Source organism: Leucopleurus acutus, assembly GCF_964270905.1.
Source record: "Leucopleurus acutus genome assembly, chromosome: 14".
Classification (NCBI taxonomy): Eukaryota; Metazoa; Chordata; class Mammalia; order Artiodactyla; family Delphinidae; genus Leucopleurus; species Leucopleurus acutus.
Window position 1 is genome coordinate 77,349,735 of NC_139156.1, and position 25,135 is coordinate 77,374,869.

General features: G+C 35.7%; 1 protein-coding gene across 2 annotated transcripts in view; it reads right to left on the reverse strand.

Moving 5' to 3' along the window:
- The window catches only part of RYR2 (ryanodine receptor 2), a gene marked incomplete at both ends in the record, with an annotated part of 711,173 nt that overhangs the window by 336,924 nt on the left and 349,114 nt on the right, over nucleotides 1-25,135 (reverse strand). For both annotated transcript variants that reach the window (XM_082854592.1, XM_082854593.1), the window contains 4 exons: nucleotides 6,370-6,505; nucleotides 8,857-9,040; nucleotides 17,133-17,254; nucleotides 22,054-22,218. In XM_082854592.1, coding sequence (XP_082710718.1) covers nucleotides 6,370-6,505; nucleotides 8,857-9,040; nucleotides 17,133-17,254; nucleotides 22,054-22,218 — 607 coding nt within the window. The remainder of the gene's footprint in view (nucleotides 1-6,369; nucleotides 6,506-8,856; nucleotides 9,041-17,132; nucleotides 17,255-22,053; nucleotides 22,219-25,135) is intronic.

Below are 25,135 nucleotides of genomic sequence, written 5' to 3' on the forward strand. Positions count from 1 at the left end.
ACCAGTGAGGAGGTGACGGTCTGCAGCAAGATATTATGTAACCTCAGAGAAACATCAGATAATAAGGAAGAAGCATGCAAGTGGGAGACAGTGTAACCAAATAATGCCCCTAAGTGTACAGACATCAAAGGGAAATCTTAAGTCCGCCCCAGTCCATGAAACTGGAACGTGGACCAAAGTCAACTAAACCTTCAGGGGATCAGGCCACAGCTAATGTCCACTAGCAGGGATTTGCTGTTGTTTATGTATGTACGTGGGTGTGTGAAATGTTTTACGTGTACTTAATGTTATATTTAGAGTCAAAGAAATATTTTTTAAAGGTTATACACCAAAATGGGTGGTTACATTTAAAAGTCGTTTCTACCTTCTTTTTTTGGTCAATTATCTAAGTTTTTTTATCATGAAGATGTATTCATTTTTAAGTTAAAGGACACAATAAAGTTACTTTCTTTTTAAAAAGAGAAAGGAAAACAATGCCATTAATACTGACAGTGGTAGTAGCTATCAGATGGCTCGGAGCGCCACTCTCATGGCCAAAGAACAATGGCAACTTTACATTGTACCTCAATGTACAGAAACAAACTCAAGACAAATGTCGTTTCATGCATGCTATACCTTAAAATACTCTGTTATTGCTGCCTAATTGGCCTGGAAGAAAGTTAAGACCTTTCACCCGCCATACTATTTTTCCTCATTTATTTAAGAAATATTAACATTAATGCATCAGGCACTATGGTTGGCCCTGCAAATATAAGCTTGAATAAAGTGTGAATATAATACAATGGTTTGCAGGTCTTTTTCTAGCATATTCTAAGCTCCTTTAGAACTGACGCTCTGTCTTATTACACTTTTGCACATTGCCTGAAACTTAGAAGGTATGTTATTTCTTAAGGAATAAATAGTATCCTTACGGAATAACATCGGTCTTAAGTGCAAAATTTATTTATATATTTTTTAAAATAAATTTATTTATTTATGGCCGCATTGGGTCTTCACTGCTGCATGCAGGGCTTTCTTTAGTTGTGGTGAGCAGGGGCTACTCTTCGATGTGGTGTGCGGGCTTCTCATTGCGGTGGCTTCTCTTGTTGTGGAGCACAGGTTCTAGGCGCATGGGCTTCAGTAGTTGTGGTGCGTGGGCTCAGTCGTTGTGGCTCGCAGGCTCTAGAGCACAGGCTCCGTGGTTGTCGCGCACAGGCTTAGTTGCTCTACAGCATGTGGGATCTTCCCGGACCAGGACTCGAACCCGTGTCTCCTGCGTTGGCAGGCGGATTCTTAACCACTGCACCACCAGGCAAGTCCCAATTTAAATACTATAAACAAATTCTGAACTAAGCGCATATATGATGGAAGTGCTAGTTCAGTGAACCAAACTTCTTTTGGTATTGAGTAACTCATTAAATCCTTAAACTTTTATCTATCAGAATACGAAATGCAAGTAATATAGGCACTTAATTGAAAAATCATTACTGTTAAAAATAGTCTATTCTGTATTTCTTACTAGTATCATAACATCCGCATGTCTTCATGCTTTTGTCTTTTAAACTCTGACTCAAAATTTCTCAAAATACTAACAGAATCAGAAAATTACAGATGGACTGAGATAGAAGGACTTCCAAGATAACGTTCACTTTTAAAATTTATTCAACAAATACTGATTACCTGCTTTGTATCAGGCACTGTTCTAGGTGCTGGAGACACACAGGAAATAAAACTATGTTTCTTGTTGGAGTTTACTTTCAAAGCCTAGAGATACTAAGTGAATAGGCCTTAAACAGCACAGACAAATGAGGAGGCAACAGAACTATAATCCAGAAAGGTATTTATAATATTCAGATTGACAAGTGAACACTTCTAAATCTTGAAAACCATAAAAAACAAAAACAAACAAAACAAAAAAAACCCTCAGAATGTTGTTGAAGAATTTAAGAGTGTAGTCTGTGGGTTCCCAGAGTAGGCTGCCCCAAAATGTGCCTCTATAGCATATCGAGTACTTTGAATTAAAGCTACTTAAGAAATGGCCAAAGCAAGAGGGACACTCTGACCCTCCTTTCTGTCTCCCTGAAAGCAGGATATAAATCTCTCACAAGAAAGATTCATTTACACTTCCTGCATCTGGAGGTATAAGGACAAGTTTACCACCAGAAACAGGGAGTCTGGGTCAAGAAACCTTTGTAAACAAACCCTGTTACTTCTCTAATTGACAATCCAAAGCCCAAACTCTGCTTAGATTCTTCATTAGTTGGGCACTCAAAACCCAAGTTTCTTTGTCCTGTCAATTCCTCACAAATTTATTGTTTCTTTGTCTAAAAGGTATAGAAGCTGCCTGCTCTGGCCACTTCTTAGGTCTCATTTCTATGACCTCCATGGGCATGAATTAAAATCTATTTCTTTTTCTCCTGTTAATCTGTCTCGTGCCAATTCTATTAAGGACTCAGAAACTGGTAACTTCTCCCATCCTAAAAGAGTAGCGGTCTATCCTGTTTGTTTCATACTTCGAAGTTTCATAACATGAGTAATCATAGGGAGAATTTGCCAAAGAGCATTTCTCGGGACATCTTTAGAAAATCATCCTGGCTCGCAAGCCTCCTGTAGATTAATTGTGTGGATGTCAGAAAAGATGTATGAAAGCATGCCTCAGCGATGCGTTTCAAACTATGAACATCGGTGTCTATGAGATCCTTAGGTCTTCCAGATGGCAGGCTCATAAGTCTGCCTTTGTCCTTCTCCACTTAAACACATATTAACTATATCCACGTCAAATTTTTAAATTGTTACAGATTATCATTCCCACCTTCTCCCTTTTCTCTCCATGCTAAATAAACCTGCTGAAGTAAAAGAAGAAGGTTTATTTCACACATAACCTCATGAAAGAACCTACTGTCTACCTTTTTGCAAGAATCGGGAGGAGGCTTAATAAATTTGAAGTTAATGATACTTGGAGCAAACTTTCTGATAGGTGAGTAAAGAGGGACAATGAGATATAAATATCACATTGAACTCCAAGTACTGCCGATCTGAGACTTCTCCAGCCAAGGTGAAATATACACTTACGTATACATGTCTACCTATCTTATGATTACACCCACTTCAATAAAAACTACTGGTGTCAGATGGTTCTTCAGTCAACATAAGATTTTATTCACTATTTTCTTCCTAAGCATGAAATCAGTGCTCACTACAATAAAAACAGATTATCAAGAGTGGTCAAAGGAACATTTAAGCCACAAAATCTCTCATAATTCTATTCACCTGAAACAACCATTATTAAAACTACCATGGATATATTGAAAAAGATTCTCTTTATATGTGCTGACACATTCTATTTTTTAACTCAACTGGAATGAATATATTAACTTTTCCTTTCATTATCAATTATCTAGCATTACACATTTCTGTTACCTATTTTTTTAATTCTAAAAGTAATACATGTAAATAGGTTAAGAGTAAATGTTCATTAGAACACACAGAAAAATAAAAGATCTCTCCCCCAAGAAGCAGCCACCTAACAGCTTTCTGTGCATCCTTTCAGAAATGTCCAAAATATATACAAGAATGTATATGTCTCTACCTACTTTTACTTTTATGCAGCTGGAATCTATCTATGCATACAGTAAGCATCTTGCTTTTTTTTTCCCCCTTAACCCCATATCCTAGATTGTCATACTAAAAAGACCAGAAACCGAGCCTGTTTCATACAGTTTTCCAATGGTATACTTATCTCAATTTTCAAAAACACAGTTTTACACTCTATAGGTATACTATTACTTATGTAACCAATCCCCTGTTGATAGAAAAATTGTTTTCAATTTTATGCTACTTATAAACAATTTTTCAGTGGACATCCTTTCCACAGTTGCACAAATATATCCCTAGAATACACTTCTTAAAGTAGAAATTCTGAGAGTAAAAGGATATATACATTTAAAGTTTTACGTGTATTGTTGACCAAGGTTTGTTTGGTTTTTTTGAATTTCATCAGTTTATACTCCCACCAAGAAGATGCTTCGCAACATTTTCACCAATGATGGGTATTACCATTTTTTTGTCTGTGCCAATCTAATAAGTGAAATATGATCTCTACTTATTAGTTTAATTTCCATTTCTTTATTTGCCATGTTGAGAATCTTTTATTATTTTATTAATTGTTCTGTGAACTACCCATTGCCATCTGTTGTCTGTTTTTCTATTAGGCGATATTCCCTTTTCTTATACATTTATGAAAACTGTATATTACACAAACTAGGCCTTTGTCTTTCATATAGATTGACTATTTTACAAAATTCCCATGTTTTTTATTTTGTAATGATATTATTTATCCTAAAAGTTTTAATTTTCATGTAGTCAAATTTATCAGTCTTTTACTAATCACTTACTAACATGATTTAACAGTAACATGTACTGAGATGGTTGAGGCAATAACTGTACAGCACTGTGGCTAGCTTTGCTATTTACACCACCTGTCTTTCTTACTCAACCATAAGCTTCATGAGAGCAGGGACTACATCCTGCTAACAACTGCACCTCATTGCCCAGATTACAGCATATCCCCTAGCAGACACTCAATTAATCTTTGATGAATGGATAAAGTTTCTATCAAAACCCAGGTCCATTGGACTCCAAGCAGTCTCTGTTACCAAGGATGCCCCTTCAGGAGACTATACAAGCAATTAAGAGGAAAGATATTTGAGAAAACAGATAAAAGGGAAAAGGAAGCTTTTCTGAAGAGATATATATATATGTATGTATATATATCTCAAGTGTTTTGCCTCATATATATATAATACATATATAAACACACACACACATACTCGCACGCACACACACATACACGGGGGTAGGGGATTAACAGAAACCCTCTGAGGAATAGCAGTGTGAAACTATAGAAGTTAAAGTTAAGCGTGTGTGTGTGTGTGTGTGTGTATACATGTGGGAAGTACATTCAGAATTTATGTCTTTCGTTGCATAAAAAATTAGTTTAAAAGCCACAAGGCATTCATTGCCTGAAATCACTGTGTGCTCTCTTAGTGACATACATGGTTATTATGCTATCTTCCATTATGATGTGAGTTCTAGGGGGTCCTAATTATGTCAATTTTAAGTAATAGGTCCCTTAAATCCTTCCTTAATCAAATGGGATGTAAAGAATTAAGGAAATAAATGCATATACTTAAGAAATATATGCTGTATACATACATACATACTTAATATAGAATATGTATTTTCAATAGAAATATATATTATCTGTATATCAAGTCTCTGATATAAAATAATTCTAGACAGTCTGGAGGGATAGTACTGGATTGGAGGTAAGGACAGGCAGGACATAATGCCGAATGACTAGAGATAAATTGGCTGAAGTCACAGGTGAAAAAGAAGGGACAGACCAGCCGTGGGGCTTGAGTACTCTGAAGACTAGAACAAGTTATACACCAAGTATCAGAGAGTCAATGAAAGTGCATGAGGAAGTGTGTGAAGGCTTCCCAGAGTCTAAAATAAAGATTGGTGGAGAAAAGAAGTGGAAGCACAGAGATTAACCAGAAACCTCACAACAGCCAGCTAGCAACACGGTCTCAGGTGTTTACATCTCAAACATCTGCTGAGCACCGTCTATGCACCAGAGATGGAGGCTACCAATGTATGAGGTGTGTGATGCTGGGTTCAAAGAATGGGTGAAGTAACAGAATGTAGCATTTCAGCCCGGAGGCAACTACGAAAGAAACTTTGTTCCTCCACTTCCTGATGAGGAAACCAAGAGGAGGGTGTATCTGCAATAATCATGATGCTACGGCCTTCTATCAGCTAATCCAGAACTTTCCTTTCTATATCCAACAGTTCCAACTAAAGTTCCTTTCCTAAGACATATTTAAAAGGCAGAAACAACAAGAACAAAAACAGAAGTGGAAGAAGAAAGCATGACTATATTAACGAGGGAGAAGATGACAACGTAAGTATCCAAAAGAAGTGGGCATATATGATAAGAAGAACAATAATATGCTAATGTTAAGCCTCTGACGTACATCATCACACTGAAGCCATCCAACAACCTTATGAATGTCTGCAAAGCGTGAACAGGAATGCATCATACCACTGCAATTTTTGCTGAGCATATGCCAAGTTACCTAGAAGTTGCAGATACAGATCTCCACCCTAGATGACTCGCCCCCTTTAACCAAAGGCAAAACTACTGCTCTGGCCACCTGTCACGCTCAGAGATGGGTTTAAATACTAAACATCATTGACTTTAGTGCAACTAAAGTAAAACTTGAAAGCCTCAATTAAGAAGCATGTTATAAAGCCGCTGTAACTATTACACGATCACGTTAAATAGACATAAGTCGGGTGCCTTGAAAGCCCAATCATACTTCTTACCCAGCAACTCATACAGAGAATTCAGAATCGATTTCCAAGATTCCCCTGCTTCTCTCCCAGCGACATCCGCAAAGTGTGCAGCGCTGCTGTACACGTGCAGCCTGTCTATACACTCGAGCACAAGGTTGATCATTCCCTGGAAGGGTAGAAAAGTCCCCATCAGAAACTGCGATTCTGCTCACAGGGAAAAAAAAATGCTAAGTTGTTTTTTTTTTTAAAAAAGCCTGGCGCAAAGTAAGTCTGTTAATCATAAAGAACATTGAGCTCATTTACTCAAAGGACAGGAAGAAACACACTTGCATGTGAAATAAAATGTTCTTGAAATGATTCGAGTGGTTTTTAAATCCTGAGTGCTATTCTCAAATAGAAGCAGAAAAATATAAAAATATGTACTTCATACTTACATTTGCCAGGCTTAATAGTAGAATGACGAATCCATCGTAACAGTATTCTACCGTAAGTGAAAGGGTTCAGAGTGTGCCACCCCAAAATATGCCACTTTGGCATAAGGATTATTTTGGGCTGAAGGCAATTGAGAAAAAGCGGACACGAAAAATTCCCTACCCTTCTCTGTTCCACCAGGAAGGGCAGGAGGATGCTTGAGACGATGTTTGATCTACACATCAAACTAGCCCTTACTGTCCACTAGTTTCTCCCATATATTTCCTTCCCACAATGTGTTGCCCCTCCAAGCTCAAAATTCCTTTCGTCTTATCACTTCCCTACAAATTTATTATTCTTTGTGTTGAGATGCTATGTAAACCTGAGTTCTAACCACTTCTTGGAGTTACCCATCACTGAGTACTCCCATGTATACACACGGTGCACACATTAATAATCTATTTGTCGTTCTCTTGTACATCTGTCTTTGGTTGGTCTAAACTGCAGGGCCCCAACCAATGAACCGGAGTAGAGGAAAATGATTTTTTCCCCTACCCTGCAAAAGCGTAAGAGCAGATCCTTACTTTTAGGGAGGACACCATCATCATCATCATCAATCATTCCTTTTTAACAGTAAACTGAAGATATACTAAATTAATAAAGAAAAGCTCATGAAAACGTATCTTTAAAGCAAATCAAAAATTCATTACAGAACTTTGTAAGAAGCTGTCTACTTTTCAAATTATGCTTTTAATTATGCTTTTACTTTTCAAATTATGCTTTCTAGATCAAGGTTGTCAAAATGAGGCAAAGCCCATGAAAGGAAGAGCTATAAAGAGTTGACAAATTAAATTAACTTACTTCACACAAAGAATGTAAGAGGCATTATGACCCTAAGAACATTTCTAGATTCCCATTCAGACTGTCTTATATGAGAAATTGAGAAAAACACTAATCCAAGTCAATATTTCAAAATTTCACAGCCCAATATTTCATTTTATTTTTCTAGATATTAAATAAGTATAGTATACCTAACAGTTTGGCATGTACAAAAAGAAATGATCCTGATAAACGATTCCATGTTGCTATTATAGGTTTATGTTGACATTTCCTGTGCTTTCATGCCATTGTGAGCTCTAGAAAGGTCATTTCTTTTCTACACAGTGAAAAAAAATCCTCAAAAATTAATGTACGTTTCAACAGCTTTTGATGGAAAATTAGGAAACAGTTTTAAAACTAGAAGAACATAGATTTAGGAACTATGGGAACTCAACGATGTCCACTAACCTTTTTTCTTAAATACTTTTTACAAAGATACTTTCACCCAGAAAAATGCATTAATCCACATACAGGGGGCACCGAGAAGAATGGGAAGACTTGCTGATCTGGCCTGATGTGCCAGCTCAGCTCTGACATCCTCCCACGGAAATTCTTGAATACATGGTACTAGTTTGGACACTAGCATCAGGACCATTAGATGTGTCACTTGGTCCTTCTGTTATTCTGCCTATAAAATATGCACTTGGGCTCTTTTTAGCAGGGGAACTTCCGGAAAATAAAATCATACACAGAATCTTAACATATGCAAAAAGAAAAAATGGGGGTGCTCTGTCCAAGCAGGGAGTCTGCAGCCTGCCTCCCAGGTGGCCCTCTCCCAGGCAACTTCCATCCCCAACCCAAAGCTCCAGTGGATCCTGAAGCATTTCCAAGGAGCCCCAAGGAACCTGCTGAACACTTCGAATACCCTTGTACTTTCCAAAGCCTGTATCCATTTAGACGCTTTTGAGAGTCTGTTTTTATATAACGAGCATGAAGCAAACTACTGTGTAACAATGATCAGAGTGGAAGCCGAGCAGAGAGTAAAATAAAACGTCTTTTGCCAGAAGCAAAGAGTGTCATCTTTTAAAATTAATACTTACTGAGAGAGAAATAAAAACCGTTGCAGGATTCCCCCAAGGCCTGGTTCCCTCGTTCCCCTGTACAGTAGTACACCTGCTCATGTATATCTCAAAATGCAGATGTCAAATAGATAGAGAATCTTCCCCACCAAGAAGTTGTTTCCCCAAGACAACGACAGAAAAGAAACGATCATTGGTAGAAACTCACCTCTTCCTGGAAGAGATTCTGCCGATTTTTTAGAGCTCGTAATCTGTTCTGCTTATCTTCATGCTCTAAGTGCTCATCTGGTGGGTGGAAGTAGCCAATCAGGTCCTGCAGACTTAGACTTACCGACTCTATAGGTAAGTCTACAGTGGAAGCCTTCGCTTTTTTGTTGAGAGCATCAAGGCCCCTAAAATAAATAACAAATGTTTCTCCACATCAGTGATTCACAATTTTGTTTTATTCTTTTTTAGTCTATAGACGATTGAACGCTTTACTCTCTCTCCCTATATGCCTGTAAAAGGAACATATAAGAAAGGCCCTAATTTTCCTCAAACAAAAATAATGAATATATTCAAATGAGAAATGTTCTATTCCGTCAAGTATATATAATGCTATATTTAAAACATCAGTATCAAGAGAAACTCATCTAGAAGAAAATCTAAAGGATCTGGAGAACCAATGCCTACAAAACCAATGGTCTAAATATTTAGAAACCAACTGATTTTCATTTTACTATAAAACACTATATACTTCACCATTTGAGATGCAATTTCCTAGGCTCATAATTCTGACATTTACTTGTTCTGTTTTGTTTTGTTTTGGGCATAAACACCGTTAACTGCTATGCTATCACTGACACTCACTGCCATCCTGCCTAATTCCTGCCAATTTAAAGATATATCCCAATGATAATTATTTAGAAAATTCACTTATTAATCAGAAAACAATATATTAACATGTTTTTCCATTGTCTGAAAGAGATGTATTTAAGAAGTAGATTAAGAAACAGCATCGAGTTGCATTTTCTAACCTTTAAAGAAAAGCATATGACTGGCATGTAAATGTGTTAATTTGTTGGTCTTCTGAGACTCTGAATTTTAAAACTCATAGCTTTGTATGTATCTGGAAAAAAACACTTTAAAGCACAATGTTTGTAAATCAAAATTATTCCAAAATAAAAAGCTCAGTAAAAAACTACCCAACAGATACCATAAAAGAATGGGAAAATGCCTATACTATAGTTGATATAGTAACATTCATATTAGTCATGACAAAATTTGATGCATAAATATTATACTTCCTTTTCTGCCCTCTGCGTTGGCAAAATTATATGGCAATATTTTATTCCAAGGAAATATTTCTTTCTAGTTATCTGACTGCATTACAATTTTTATTTTAAAAAACAATAAAAACCTTATAAATGAAAAAATAGCTTATCTTTGAACTTTATGATGCTATTATTTAAAATATATCATTTACATAAATATTACTAATAATTTTGGAATATTATACTTCAGCTTTATAAACAGTTCAAATAGTAAAACTGCATGACTATCTTAAAGTTTCTACCTGTAATTCCAAATCAAGTACATCAATGAAATTCATCGATTACCTTGTCTTGCCATCTCTACAAGGCCTTCTATGCCCAAAAAGCAACAGAAATGACTTGTCAGAAGAAAATTATTTCTCCCTTTCTAAAATGAATACTCACATGCAATGTAACATTGCTGTTCTAAACATTTTAACCCATTAATTCTAGTTGAATGATAAATATAACAAAGTCAAATTCAAATCCCATCATGCAAAAGTAAATAAAATTCAAAAGTAATTCAAATATAATATCTACATTTTCAAACCTAAAGAGAAATAATAGCAAATGTCAGTTTTTAGGTTATTAGGTTGAATATATCTGCTATCAGAAATGTAACCATTCAACTGCTTTCCAGGAGAAGCCTCTTGTCAGACAAATGCTATCCAAGACTCTTAAAAATGTTAATGATATTGCAGCCATATCTTTTTCAATCCATCTCCCAGCATAATGGAAATTTTAAAAAATAAACAAATGGGACCTAATTAAACTCAAAACCTTTTGCACAGCTAAGGAAATCATAAACAAAATGAAAAGACAACCCACAGATTGGGAGAAAATATTTGTAAATGATATGACCGACAAGGGATTAGTCTCCAAAATTTACCAACAGCTCATGAGACTTAATATCGTCAAAACAAACAACCCAATCAAAAAATGGGCAGAAGACCGAAATAGATATTTCTCCAAAGAAGACATACAGATGGCCAAGAGGCACACTGAAAAGATGTTCAATATTGCTAATTATTAGAGACATGCAAGTCAAAACTACAATGAGATATCACCTCGCACCAGCCAAAATGGCCATCATGAAAAAATCCACACACAATGAATGCTGGAGAGGGTGTGGAGAGAAGGGCAGGTGGTAGAAGCGTGCTATGCCACAACAAAACTTAAAGCCATGAATTCCAGCTCTACATTTTATAATCTGAAGATTAAATCACATTACAAACATACATTCCTCCCTTATCCCATTTACTTCAAGAATACATTTATTCACTAATGTGTATAAAATGGATAACTAATAAGAACCTGCTGTATAAAAAATAAATTCAAAAACTAAAAAAAATTTTTTTAAAGAATACATTTATTAATATACCTGGAGGAAAAAAAGCTAGACCTTTTTTTTTTTAACAGTGCAGAAAAATAGAACCCTTTCCCCTATACATGAAAACAAATGCAAACACACCCTCACACACACCCCACCACCACCACTACCCTAACCTTGGGGAGAGAGACCAGAAGGGTCACAGAAAATAAACTGCATAAGAAAAATACAAATGAACAAAAACAAAACAGATCTCAACTTCCACTCTAAGAAGTAGAAAAGAAAGGTCTGAGTTTACATTTTTTAAATGAGTCTCTTAATAGTATATAAATCTACATTAATAAAATGAATACCTAAAGATTTTACTTTGAAAAATACATGGATATTTTAAAATATTATAAAGATATTGAGGTTTTAAATACTTTTAGTGCTTTTATGAATGTGATAGAAGGATCAAACTATGCTACTTAAAATAACATACGCTTTACAATGTCCTGTAATTATGTAAAACTTTTCAAAGTTTCTAAGCTATATTAAAGAAGCTATATTAAATTTCATTAAGCTATATTAAAGCTATATAAATTCAGGAATTCAAATAATTCAGTAATATTAACAAGCACATAAGTAAAATCCATATATATAGAAATATATATAAAAATGATGAATTAAATAATATAACCAGTGGGTGAATATTCTAGAAAGAAGAGAAAAAAATAAAGCTAAATTAAAATTTAATTTTTGAAAAACTAATACATAATTAAGGTCAGTTAAATGTAAAAAAGAGAAACAGACTCATTATCTTCATCCATAGCATCTGTTACATGATCACAGGAAAGAGACACACTTTTAAAAGGAGATGCTGGATAACCAGGAAAAGATGGTAGTTTGATGATGGGCTTGTGATTAGAAATCTGAAGGAGAAAAAAACTACCAATATAGAACTAGCAAAGATTAGACTACATTTGCCAGGGGAAACATGGAATCGCATCTCAAAATACGAATTTCATGTGTCAACTACATCTGAGTTGCTTTCAGCCAAGATAAAGTGAAACAACCCTCCTCCCCCTCCAAAAAAAACACAAGACAAAATATTTGGAGAAGAACACATTTCAAGACACTGGACATCAAGAAATAAAGGACAGATATGGTAACAACCAAGGTGAGTCCTACAATGGCTCCACTTTGCTTTAGGAGAATTTCTAGGCTATGATACAGGTATGAGAACCCAGGTGAGGCAAAGAAGACTCCCTGAGTTGAGGAGACATTGCTGAGACTCTGGGAGACCAAGGTTGCTAGAGTTTGCAGGACACAGTACCAGAGAGGAGACCGCTACACAGGAGTGGACTCTAGAGAAATACAGAGGGTCCCCCTCAAATATTCAGCAGAGGGTTGATCAACACATACACGAGAGAAAACTACCCAGGGCAGGGAACAAAGCCTTCTGAAATAATTAGAGAAAATAGTAACCGATACTCACACGGGATGTGAAATGGTGCCTCTTCCCATCAGTCAGATTGGGAACCCTTGTAATTCATGGGGCATCACGTTGAGTAAACAGATGGTCTTGCCTCAAGAGTGGGGAATAATTACCCCTAGATTTAACACGGATCTGCACCCACCCCAAAAATCCTAAAAGCAAATTCCAGAAGAATCAAACTTAACCAAGTAACTTAACCGCCTCCCAGAAAAACTCAAAAATATTGACAGGAAGACAAAAATATCCAGTACCCAACAAACTTACAGTGTCTGACAACTAAATAAAAATGACCAGATAGGTAAAGAAGAATCAAATATAATCATCAATAAGAAGAAAAATCAATGAACCAAAAGAAAAAAAAAAGTCAGCTTAGAATGTTAAACCCAGAAAAAAAATCACTTAAAATGAAGGTAAAATAGGACATTTTCAGATATACAGTAGCCAAAGTTTCCATCTCCAGGAGACCTACACCATAAGAAATGTTAAAAGAAGCACTTTGGGAATAAAGATATACTACCCACAAGAAATGCAAATCCTCAAGAAAATAATAAAGATTAAAACACCTGAAATGGTAAATATATGCACAAAATATTAGGTGCATTTGTTATTATTTAAATCTCTTTGAAATCTAATTGACCTTAAATAAAAATGATAAAAATGTACTGTGGGATTTATAACGTCTATAAAAGCAAAACATATGACAAAAAATCACAAAGACTGACCTGAAAGTAGGCTGTGGTAAGTTAAAGCTGTATGCTAAACATCTTAAGCAACCACTAAAATAACCAAAAAAGGAATTATAACTAACAAGCCAACAAAAAAAGGAGATAAGATGGAATTGCAGAAAATTCTCAACCCAAAAGAAGGTAGAAAAAGAAGGAAAAGGGACAAAGATGAGAAGGGACAAATACTGAACAAATAATAAGATGGCAGGCAAACTTATATATCAATAATCACATGAATATAAATGGACTAAACTTCACAATTAAAAGGCGGTGATTGCCAAATTGGATAAAAAATCAAAACCCAAGTACATACTGCCTAAAAGAAATGCACTTTGACTCTAAAGACAATAGTAAGTCAAAAGTAAAAGTTTTTTTTTAATATACAATGATAACACCAAGGAAAACAAGAGAGCGGAAATGCTGTATTAACATCATACAAAGCTGATGTCATACCAAATATCACTAGGGATTTTAAACAGGTGATTTCATAATAAAGGGGTCAGTTTATTATACCCTAAATTTTTTGATGAACCTAATAACAGAGCTTCAAAATACATGAAGAAAAAAATGACAGAACTGCCAAGGAGAAACAGAAAAATCCAATTATAGTCAGATTTCAATACCCTTCTCTCAATAATGAATAGAACATACGGACTGAAAATCAGTAAGGAAGCAGAAGATCTAAACAACACTATCACCTATCTAGATCAAATTGACATTCTTTAGCACTCCACCCAGTGAAAGGAGAATGGGCACATGGAACATTTATTTTCCAGTGCACACAGAACATTTACCAAGATAGAACATATTCTGGTAGAGCAACTAACAGAAAACATTGTGAAAATGTCTGAGAGGACTTGTAATTGAGTTGATTAGTATGACCTTGGCTATGAAGGTAACAGAAAAGGGACCGGTGCTTAGACTGAGTTATAACACTGTTCCTGGTTCAGCGACAGAGTAAGGGCTGTAATTTGTTCAGGCTGCCTCCGAGTAGCCATGCCTGGCTCTCCATGCAACCTACATACCTCTTCCTGTGCACCTTAAACCATCTCTAGATTACTTATAGGACACAATACAATGTAAATACTATGTAAATAGTGGTAAATACAATGGAAATGCTATGTATATAAACAGTTCCCAGAATGCAGCAAATTCAGGTTTTGCTTTTTGGATCTTCCTGGGCCATAAAACATGTCTCAATAAATTTAAAAGCATTCAGTTTTACAAAGTATATTCTCTGACCACAGTGATATTAAATTAGAAATCAGTAACAGAAGGATCTTTGGAAAACCCCAAATATTTGGAAACTGAACAACCTATTGGTCCAACAAGCAATTAAAAGGGAAACTGAAACACAGCACAACAAAGAGTGAGAGATGCCACTAAGGACAGATATTTTAGCACTAAGTGACATAAGAAAGGTCTCAAATCAATGATGTCAGCCTTCATCCTCTGAAACCAAAAAAAAGAAGAGTAAATTTAAACCCAAGGCAAACAGAAAAAAAGATTAAAGATCAGAATGGGAATCAGATCATCTTTTTAAATGATCATCCCTCCCTCAGTATCTACTGGGGGTTGGTTCCAGGACCTCTCTCAGATATCCAAATCTGTGGATGCTCGAGTCCTTTATATAAAATGGTGTAGTATTTACATATAACCTACACATACTCTCCTGTATACTTTATATCATCTCTCGCTAACCTACATAATACAATGTAAATACTATGTAAATAGTTGTAAATACAATGTAAATGCTATGTAAATAGTTGTCATCATGGTTCAAACTCAAGTGTTGCTTTTTGAAACATTCTGGAATTTCTTTCCTAGTATTTTTGATCCATGGTTGGTTGAATCCACAGATGCAAACTCCTTGGATACGGAGAGCTAACTATAGCTAAATATAGGTTATATAACTAACCTGTTTTATCAAGATAAGTATCATAAATGAATTTCATTCAAATAAAAACTGAATTTCAATATGAAGCAGCAAATATATAATTCAGTAAGTACTTTTACCACAGAATCCAAATTTCTCATGTTTGGTTCTCTATCTAATCAATTAAGCAAGTGTTAGATTCTAAAATTAAGCTTCCAAATCACAGACATTACTTTTTTAAAAATAAATATGATTGGTCTTGAGCAAAGAACAAATGTGCAAACGCAAACCACGTCCATGATGAATTATCGTATCTCGACCAACATACAAAATGCCATTTAAGACATGCCGTCACTACATTAAGTCTAAACACGGATATAGTATCTTTCTGACAAAATATATTTTAAAACAAATAATCAGTTTTTTCTCTAGTATTAATTTAGCTCTTGCTTGCCAAATGGAATCTCCATAGTGCCTCTGAAAATACCACACAAGTCACAACGTAAGAAAAATTTGTCTTTTTGTAGTTGAAGAAGTCAGTACTGATGCATATAATTACACAGAAAACAGACTATTTTAAAGATTTATGATTATTTTCCTCAATCCTTATAGAACTGATTAGGCTGTAGTCAGAAAGAACCATGGAAAGAACAAGATGGAAAAAAAATCTAAGTTGAACTGATCCTAAAATAAGTTATAATTTCAAAGTCAAAAATTTATTTATTACAAGAAGTACCATAAAAAATGGTAAGAATCTGATGCTTACCCCATCTCTAAGCCTTACTCCCTCTAAAAGGGTTTAGATGAAGCAGAGAGGTGAGATGAATACTAAGGATATGATGAAGCCGAATGCTGTGCACATTCTTTGATTTCATGAAAGTATGCACACAAATGCACACACACACAGTGGGATGGTTTATAAAAGAAGCAGAGAATAATTAAGTGAATATTTACATAATCTTGGGTGGCAAAGGTCTTTCATATGCTGATTTATAGAGTAAACTATGATGAAAAAACACTTTAAAATCTTTCCAAACCAGTAAGTTGAGAAAATATTTGCAATTTATATATGAGTATAGGAAATTAGTATCGCTAACATTAACAAAAGCTCATAACAGCCTAACAGAAATATTATCAAATAATAGGGTAAATCACAAAGAAAAAAATAAATGAAGAAAATTGGTCAACACCCATTTTTCACAACTCTCACATAAATGCAAATTTTTAAAATAATTATAAGTAAATATGTACCTACTATAAATAAATACATATATACATCACTTTTTCCCATCAAATTGGTAAGCTTAAAGAGATACGTAATACCCACCACCAACCAGAGTATATATTGGTATAACGTTCCCAGAGAACACATTGGACACAAGTTTGATTTAGTTTTGTAGATACACAATTGTTTCCATTATTAGGGTGGGATAGGTTACTTATTGCAAGAATCATTTTTTTGAGTTCAAAACTCACGAAGTAGGTAGGCTGTACTACCTCCAGTGTGAAAGGGCTAGCATAGGGATATGTTATAGAATAATTCTGACATACAGTTATCAATTATAAGTTACACATATAATTTTTAAAACCACAGTCTTTTTTAAAAAATTCATTTCAAAGAAAGACATAAAATCATCTAACTAGCATTTTCTAACGGGCTCTGCAGAACTGCCAAATTGTATGAGATTTACCACCATAGTATATTTTAGAATTGTTTACTTGTAAATCTGGTAAGAAAATTAAAATAAAATATTAAACCACCACCACAACAAAGGACAATGTACCTAATAAATCTATTGAAAAGGAAGACCGTGCTCCGGATGACACGTGCCGTCCGTGATTCTTCATGCTGAGATCTGGACAAATTCAGGCCGTCATCCATGTGACCTTCATGATGCATAATAGCCTGCACGAAAGCAGAAATAACACAATTACTGCCAATATCTCCTTTTCAAATGGGTGTTAAGAAGCAGGCAACTCAACAAGGTGAGCCATGACAGTAAACAGGGTCAAAAGACAGGTGAAGGGAACTGTAAGCTGTCAGGTTCAGGTAAAATAATATGCACGGGTCCCTGTACAATTAGTCATTCAATATATTTATTCAGCTATTGTTTTAAAGATGAATCAGTTGTTGTTTTAAAGAACCAATCAATAAATATATTGATTTGAAAAACAATCACTAGAATGTTTTCACATATCTATGTTCAATGATTCATCCACAGTCTAAGCAAACTCTGAACAAAGCAAAGGAAAACATTACATGGGATACCAGTTATTCGGTAGTTCTGAACATAGCTGGGTTCATTAATAAGTACTGAGCAATGCTTCTAAGGCACCTCAGTTCTTTAAAAAAAAAAGTGTTTTTATTTTATTCTTTTAAAAAAAAATGTGTTAGCTTTATGTTTTTGAACATTCTAAGAAAGAACAACATGAAGAGATAAGTGCAAAATATTAAGTGAACAGCGGAATCAATTTCACAAAGTGAACAAACCACGTAACTAACACCCAGATCAAGAAAGAGAATGATATGGCACCTTAAAACCTGCCCTGGAGCTCCCTTCCTGCCCCATCCACCACAATGTTCCCCACCTTCATGACTTTCAACAGCAAAGGTCACTTGTGTACTATATGTAAATGGAACCATTTGTGCCTAACTTCCTTCACTCAACACTAACAGCAAGATGTTTCTAGGACATTTAATCAGGTATACTGAACTAAAATTAGCAACTAGAACTAAAATCATAAACTACCTAGAAAGCAATGTAAAGAGGAACTCCTAATACCAAAATCAATGAGACATATACGTCTGTGTTCAAAGTCAATTTTGTAGCCTTAAATGCCTTCACTGACAAAGAAAAAAATGACTAAAGTGAAGGAACGTATTACTCATTTTAAGACTCTAAAAATGAAAAACAAATTGAATAGAAAAGGGGAATTAATGAAGATAAAAAGAGAATTTAATGAACCAGAAATCAAATAAAATACGAGAAAAGGATGAATAAACACGAAATGTTTATTTTTTGAGAAGATAAAATAGTTAAACCTCTCACAAACCAGGCTAAGGATAAAATGGAAGGAAAGAAAAAAACACAGAGAAAAGAATGTAAGATACAATAGAAGACATTAAAATTATAAAATGATAATAAGACAATGCTATATGGAACTTAATGGCCAAAATTTTTTTTTTAATTTAAGAACAAAACTGACTACTCCAGAGGACAAGGATGGCTTCCCAGCAAGCTAAAAATCATCAAAAGGAATCCGCCCAACAAAGTAGAAAATTTGAGGATACCAATTTATTAAACAGAGATTGGAAAGGAAATTTAAGATCCAATTTTTAAAAGATTATAGGACTAGACAGTTTTACAAGTGAGCTCTAATGAACTTTCAAAGAAACGATACCCTTCATGGTAGACTAGTCAGTGAACTACGACCGCTGCCTTTTTTTATATAGCCTGTGAGCTATGGATGGTCTACAATTTTAATGGCTGAAAAAAGACCAAGAAAAGAATATTTCATGAAACCTGAAAACTGTATGAAATTCAAATTTCAGTACCCATAAACAAAGAAAAATTAATATATAAATTTCATATATAAAGTGAATATATATGATAATTCTAGATAAATTCTAAATGAAACATAAATAGAACCTAATAAGATTTCAAAAGAATAATAAACTAGGTCAAACTGGGTTTAGTCTATGAATGTAAGGATTCTTCAATATCATGTCTATTAACCTATTTATCAACAAAGTAAAAGACACTAAAACATGATTTTTTCTCTCTTCAACGGATAAAATTTAGCAATCATTGCTAATTTTTTAAAAAGTCAGATAAAATAGAAATAGCAGGATATTATTTAAATATATATAAACTATTTCAATTGTCCACAGGATGCAAGAAGGCATAACTTCTGTGAAAATTCGCAATAAGAAGTCATACTGGGATGAACAACCAGAATAGATGAAAAGACAGCAAGCTGAGATAAAAAGTGACCTGGGTGAGATAACGAAAAAGACAAGAAAACTAAAATTTCAAAGACATGGAAAGACATTAAGGAACAGAACCGCATCAAAGAAAACAAAGTGAGTGATTTGGGGGACACATTTGAGAAGCAAAATGCAGAGATTGTGTAAGAACGACAGGAATGCCAAAGGGGAAGACAGCTGACCTGGAGGAGAGAAACTAGCTGTGCTCCTGAGAAAGAAATTACAACTGTAAGAAAAGGAGGCCAAAGATACGCTGCACAATTCTCCTGTCAGTTTTAAAAGACCTACGTGTGCTGATTAAAAATCCTTGGTGACACAGACATAGAGAACAGACTTGTGGTTGCCAAGGGGGAGAGGGGGTGGGGAAGGGATTGATTGGGAGTTTGGGGTTAGCAGATGCAAACTACTATACAGAGAATGGATAAACAACAAGGTCCTACTGTATAGCACAGGGAACTATATTCAATAACCTTAAAGAAAAATGTATGTATATGTATAACTGAATCACTTTGCTGTACACCAGAAACAAACACAAAATTGTAAATCAACTATACTTCAATAAAATAAATTTTAGAAAATCCTAGGTGACAGATGCATTTCATAATTCAGAGTTTTCAGGGTTTTTTTTTTAATGTAATACAATGTATAAACTGTACATGTGGAACACCCAGTATGGTACGTACATCACTGCATAATCAATGAATTTATATTTCTGCAGCAAAACATGAATACCCACACTAAGTGGGATACATAAAACCTATGAAAAGTGATTCAGACTTTTTTTTTAGCTAACCAAGGTTTTACTCATATGAAACAACAACAGAAAGTCAGTTTCAAATATGTAACGATTTGGCGGATATACCACCAACATGCTTTTCTCGAAAAATAAAATGATTTGAAGATACTAGCTAACTGGGAAGTGTATAAAAATTAGGAGACCTAGACTGAGAAGTCCTCACCTGTCATGACCACACTGAGGTCTCTCGATAAAGATTTAATATAACAGATGGTTCTAGAAGTAGTAATACATTTACAGTAGAGGTTGTGTTAGATTATCTCTTCTATGGCCTATAAAGTCTGTTTCACATGTTACTTTACTAATGGAAATAAGACTGGTTAGCTTCTCAACACCCCTGTCAAATTCTTCTATAAAGCAAGCTCTTTGTTAGCCTATGATGCAGAATGTTAAGTCCCACTCTGACTTTAATCCATGGTTAAGGAATAAGAGAGTGGAGTAATAATAATGACAACAGGGTGAGAGATAAATGAAATGAGTGGAGAGCACTGAAAATGTTGAAGGTGACCGATGGATGGATACACAGGGTCCATTGTACCCTTTTTGCATATATTTGAATTTCCATGATAAAAAGTTAAAAACAGCGAGGCTCAGTCGTGGGACAGAATGAACGCTATACAAATACTGAATACAAACACATTTAAATTTATGAGCCGAGATCAAAGACCCCAAAGACAAGCAATCATATTATAACGATTATACGGGTCTGCGGGAGAGTTGTCCCAGGCTCTCCATCCGAAGCTCTGAGGAAGGTGGTACAGGGATGCACTTAAGCCCAACTCCATCAAAGCAGGATTAGCTTCCCACTCCACTAATATCAGCACTGGTCACTCTAAAAAGATAGCAATAACCTTGAACAATCCATACTGGAATGTGTATATGTTACGATTAGGAAATCTACTGAAAATAAACATTTCTTCCCCACTACTTCCCTTCCAAGGTCTATTACAGAAATAACAGTTATCCCATTATCTGATTCTGTGTACTGTTACATGGCGGTGTAAAAACATGAAATGTGAACAATCTAGTATCAATGCTATGTACTTGCCATAAAGAAGCTCACAAATTAGAGAGAGAGAGAGATGTAGCCTAGTAAATAAAATAGCACAGAGAGTGTATATAAAATTTAATAATATACAAATATTATGAGAACGCAAAGGAGGGTGTACTAGATGAACTTAGATAGGAAGAACATCTAAGATCATCTTTAAACTTAACCCCTGGAGGACAGATAGGAACTGGGTGGAGGAAAGAAAGAAATTTAAAAGGGCATTTCAAACAGAGGAGATGGTGTGTGCAAAGGCGCAGACGTGGAAAAGCCACGTTTCTTTGAGGCATTGGAAGGAATGTGCTGTAAGTGGCTGGTGTGCTGGGGAACCTGAAGACACCTAGAGACTGGACAAAGAATAGGAGAATGGGGCAGAGACAGATGGGAGGCAGGTCAGGAAGGGCGTCACATACTATCAAAAGGCGTAACTGTCGTCTTGTAAGCGATGGGATGTCAGTGAAGGACTCAGAGGTGAGTGTATGAGCACGTCTGCAAATGAGTTTGGGGAATAAAAGAAACAAAACTCACAAACACTAAACATTTCTACGCATGAGCATTATTGAGCATTGTAAAAAAGATACTGTACACACAATCCCAGCAGCATCACAGAGGACACAGTGAATTAGGCAGACCAAGCTAGGATCCAGAAGAGTAGCGTATTTCTTCACCTAGTATTTAAATCAGTGATATAACAGCCGGCGCTGTTCACTTACAAAAACCAGAGAGTTTATTAGGGTGGGACTGGTCCTCTAGCATGTAAATTACAAACATTAGCGGGTGGCAGACAGGGTTAGCTGCTTCTTTTTGTCGTGCATTTGTGTTTTTCGTTCATTAATAACGACTGCCATAAATACTGTTTTGAAATACTCTTACCTTACGTTGTATGGATCCCATTCTCACAGATTTCACATCCACAGACTGGTAAGTTAGCCACAAGCCCGTATTGATATGCTGTATATAGCATACTGAGTCTCCATATTTTATTTCAGAGGTTCCCATGCCATCAACCTCTTTTCTCACCCCTACATCCAATTTTTCCTAAGAGAGAGAGAGAAAAAAGATAAGGTTTTAAAAACACTAGTTTATATCGAAAAGACTTTGCCTTGTTGTAAATAATGTTCTTTGAAAAATGCAACTCTCTGCCATCCTCTGAAATAATAATGGTCAAATGTTCCATGCTAGCAGTTCAACCTCTACTGGAAACTGAAGTAGGAGATTGCAGAGATAAATAACATATTCCTGAATTACTCATACTGGCAGAAAATTATTTTGGCCATAACACAAAATTTTATATTGCTTCATGGCAAACTCCAAACCAGAGATCTTAAAATCAGTAATTTAGGCTTCATAGTCTTTCCAGATTATTATTTTTGTGATTGATGACTAAGAGCATAGGATTGAGGGACAGAAAAGTCAATTTTGAGTCCAATCTCTGCCACTTATTCCGTCTGTGACCTTAGGATAAGTTAATTAAACGTTTTAAGCCTCCGTTTTCTCATCTGTAAATACAGCTAACAAGAGACTCTCCCCCAGAGTATCGGAAAACATGAGATAATGAATGCAAAGTTCTCAGCACAGTGCCTGAGATAAACACTTCAATAAATTCTAATGATTTTGACCATGAAAATGGTATTGATAATGGTGATGATGATTTCCTTCTTAATAAGGATGTTAGACATAATGATGATTTCTTGCAAACTAATCAAGGCTATAATTCAGTTTCAACTACTTGCAGTTTCTAACTCAGACCACAGAGGTATTCACTCCTAAAGGGCTGCCATGCTAAGCTCCCTATGCTATGAAGAAGCAATCAGTCCTCTGATACCAACTAAATGTTTCTTTTAAATCCCTATTTATTTCTTATAAAATTATTTATTTATTTTTGGCTGTGTTGGGTCTTCGTTGCTGTGTGTGGGCTTTCTCTACTTGTGGAGAGCAAGGGCTACTCTTCCTTGCGGTGCACGGGCTTCTCATTGCGGTGGCTTCTCTTGTTGCAGAGCACGGGCTCTAGGCGCACGAGCCTCAGCAGTTGTGGCACGTGGGCTCAGTAGTTGTGGCTCACAGGCTCTAGAGTGCAGGCTCAGTAGTTGTGGCGCACGGGCTTAGCTGCTCTGCGGCTTGTGGGGTCTTCGCAGACCAGGGCTCGAACCCGTGTCCCCTGCATTGGCAGGCGGATTCTTAACCATTGAGCCACCAGGGAAGCCCCTAAATCCCTATTTATTTTAATGCTTCTTCCTTCAATTTTCCCTCCATGCTTCATTCTGATCTTTAAGAACTCATTACGTCTTGAATTTCTGTAGAGTTCTTAAAATAACAGCAAAAAAAACACAAAAAAACCTAATGTTCTTTTGGTTACAATACCTCCTTTTGTGGTTTCTTATTCTTCTCCTTGTTAAATTTACTAAGTTTTGTCTATTTCTTTGGCTATTTGACTGTCGTGTGAAGTTAGTACCAGTTACACAAATGTTTTTGAAGATTAGGTTGGAATAAATTTTATGTCTGTTACACAAAAAGGAACAATTCAAGTAAAACAGATTTTTTATTTCTCATGGTATTATTGCACCATACTAATAGTTAGCAAGTCCAAAATAATTACGGACACTCTGCCAACAATTGAAAATTAAAACTGAAATGAGTTGCAATTCTTAATGCAAAAAGGGTCAAGGTCATATAAGAAAGTAAATGCAATTATGAGTTAAGCTGATTTGACCATTAAGCAAATAACTTGAAACACTATTCTAAGAATCTGCAATAAAACAGACACCAAACCATTCCAATTTCATTCTATCAAACCAGACAAACTACTAATCTACTTATACCAACCCTATAAATAGGAAAATTAAATTCTAGGGAAAATATAGAACAATGCAATTATCTCCTCAAAATAAAACAAGGGGCCTGTAACGTTCTTTCTGTTTGTCTTTTATCCCAGGAAATGAGTATGTAGTCTATTTATAGGCTTGTGGACTGTGCTCTGAGAAGCCTCAGTTACTAAGTGCAAAGGTATGCTGTGTTTGCTTTTTACTGAAGTAGTTCACATCTCTCTCTGGATTAGAAATTTTAATTGTGAAACTTCATGATGACCAGGTTTTCATAACTACTCTGATCCTCAACTCAGGGAAGAGCTGCTAAAATGACATTAGAGAAGAACAAAAGAAGTGTGATTATTTGCTGAAGAAACACGAATAAAGGCCAGTCATGCTCTTTCCCTCTTTTATTTCCTATCATTTTCTGTAGCTCAGGCTTAGGAGAAATTCAGGTGAAAATCATCTAGATGCTGTGACCAACCACCAAGTCAAGAAAACGTGACAGCAGGTAGAAGTTTCTAACAGATAATTAGTCTGTATTACTAGAAATAAAGTGTCCAGCTTAGGCGAATAGTGATCTTCCTAAAACCCTATATTAGCTACCCTATATCTAAATTAGTGGCCTTTAGTTTCAGCATCGCTTTGATTTATTTTATAAATCATCTAGATTTATTTTTCTTTTGAGTTATTCTGGCTTTGGGAAATGACGGCGTGGTTTAGTTGGGCTAACCCTCCCACAGATAACAGAAAATTTGGAAAAAATATTTTTCAGAATCTACTGGAAGGCACTTAAGAGGGACCAAAAGCAGAGAGAAAGTGAACAGCAGACTTCTCTCCAAAGACAGGGTACCCAAGTGATCTGTAAAAAGCAGCCTTTGCCTTGGGGCATGGCCCGCCCAATCCGCCTGGAGCTCAGGCAGAAAAAAGCTGCTGCCCTATTGATACTTGAGGTATCAGAGGACACAGTTTGGGGCTCACAGGCAGACAGAAAATTAGATAAGCTAAATCCTGGATAAGAAAAGTAGCCACAAAATCTGTTTATAAAATTTGCCCCAGGGACTTCCCTGGTGGCGCAGTGGTTAAGAATCCGTCTGCCAATGCACAGGACACGGGTTCGAGCCCTGGTCCGGGAAGATTTCACACGCTGA